This window comes from Manduca sexta, unplaced genomic scaffold (assembly GCF_014839805.1).
Source record: "Manduca sexta isolate Smith_Timp_Sample1 unplaced genomic scaffold, JHU_Msex_v1.0 HiC_scaffold_1682, whole genome shotgun sequence".
Classification (NCBI taxonomy): domain Eukaryota; kingdom Metazoa; phylum Arthropoda; class Insecta; order Lepidoptera; family Sphingidae; genus Manduca; species Manduca sexta.
In genome coordinates this window covers 1-1,708 of record NW_023592571.1, presented here as the reverse complement: position 1 = coordinate 1,708, position 1,708 = coordinate 1, and the positions used below count along the sequence as shown (strand labels likewise).

General features: G+C 39.9%; 1 protein-coding gene across 1 annotated transcript; it reads left to right on the top strand.

Annotated features, from left to right (window-relative positions):
- The first annotated feature begins 489 nt into the window (after positions 1–489).
- Positions 490–1,418, top strand: LOC119191599 (zinc finger protein 521-like). The gene is made up of 2 exons (XM_037445487.1): positions 490–622; positions 908–1,418. Exon 2 carries the CDS (start codon positions 1,016–1,018, stop codon positions 1,394–1,396), a length of 381 nt encoding a protein of 126 aa, XP_037301384.1. The 5' UTR covers positions 490–622; positions 908–1,015; the 3' UTR covers positions 1,397–1,418.
- The last annotated feature ends 290 nt before the right edge of the window (positions 1,419–1,708 follow it).

Genomic DNA, 1,708 nt, shown 5'->3' with positions numbered 1-1,708 from the left:
GTGTTTAAACTGATATTTAGGACTTCAAATCTATACACGAAAATATTAAATTAACGCGAAGGCGCGAAACAGAGCTAGTTAGTAAAATAAACCTAAATAAATGTGTATTGTGCAGTGGCGAAGGGTGATACATTCCGAAAGGGAATACGTCTCAACATATACATGATACTAATATGCATGAATGAAGTTTGCAAATCGATCTAGTAATTCAATTTTACATATTACGAAAGCGAAGCCGGCATGAATCGGGTTATGGACCCTCCGCCACTGGTACAGTGATCGCATTTCCAACATAATAGTTGTCCTTTTAGTAAGCTAAGTGGAGTACATCTTGACTGCGTCACATATGGTTATAAAATTAGGAACTTGTTGATGCGAGGTCATCCAGTGTACTTCCGTTGAGACGGGCCGGCATTATTTGTGCGACTCTCACGGAGCGTAACGTCTTTCTTTGGACCACAATATTAAGTTTGGTCTTTTAATCAGTTCTAGTATAAAAATATATCAAAAAATAATTTTGTTTCAGATGTGAATATTGTTTCAAATTATGTTCTAAATTGTCAGCGCTGAAACAACACGTGGCGGCCATGCACACATTTATATGCTCATCATGCAACCAAAAGTGAGTATCATTTACTTACTGCACAAGACATGCCATGACCTGGGGTGTTGTAGTTTGTTGTAGGGAAAGGAAGTTAGAAGGTGGTTGAAATGGCCCATTTAAGACCGAAAATTGAGTCGTTCGTATAGTTTTTGCATGTAGACCATACAGTGTTTGAATGTATCCTGTAAAATTTTGTAAGAGCATGCAATGTCGCATCAAATATGTTGACGTGCAGTTAAATTTAATATTCACATCATATCAATCATTCATACACAAATACAAACTAATAAAATTTAATTGCAGATTCTCAACAAAAAATGATTTAGCGATGCATCAAATTGTCCACAAAATGGAGAAATCGAAGCCCCGCATCAATGCAACAGCTGCGGCGATAGTATAGAGAACCTGGACATGTGCGAGCTGCACATCGAGGAGAACACAAGCACCGAGTACCCATGCCTCATCTGCGAAGACACTCTGCCGAGCAAGCCTGACGCCACCCAGCACCTGACCAAACACTTCGGCGACGTACTTATCGACGAGCCAGAGATGGACGAGGAAGAATCAAGGCCCCTGACCGAGGACTCATCTATAGACGTGATCGGCGGCATACTCTGCTGCTTCTGCGACGAACTGTACAAGACCAGGATAGACTTCGACCTGCACTTTGTGACCGAGCACGGAGACAAGGAGCTCGTCTATACATGCATCGTGTGCAACAAGAAATACGACAAGTACAGCCCGTTCGCGAACCATTACTATTTTCATCTATCCAAAGACAAATTTGAGTGAGTATATGTATTCTTTTATCACCTTATGAGAGTTAGAATAGCTGTAGTGGTGTACTGATTCATGTACCACTCCCATTGTAAATTGCCAGTTTTCATTATGGACAGTATTATCAATGTCAGTCGTTATTTAGAAACGAGTTTGTGTTTTTAGGGACTCACCCTAACATTTGGGAAGGGTCGGCTCCTATTGTTGCGTTACCCGTTTCATCCTAATTTTTAATTCACATATTTGGGGTCATGGTCTTGTTCATTATGAAGTACAACAAAGATTCTAAACTTGAAATGTATGATTAATATATTTTGCGAAAATAAG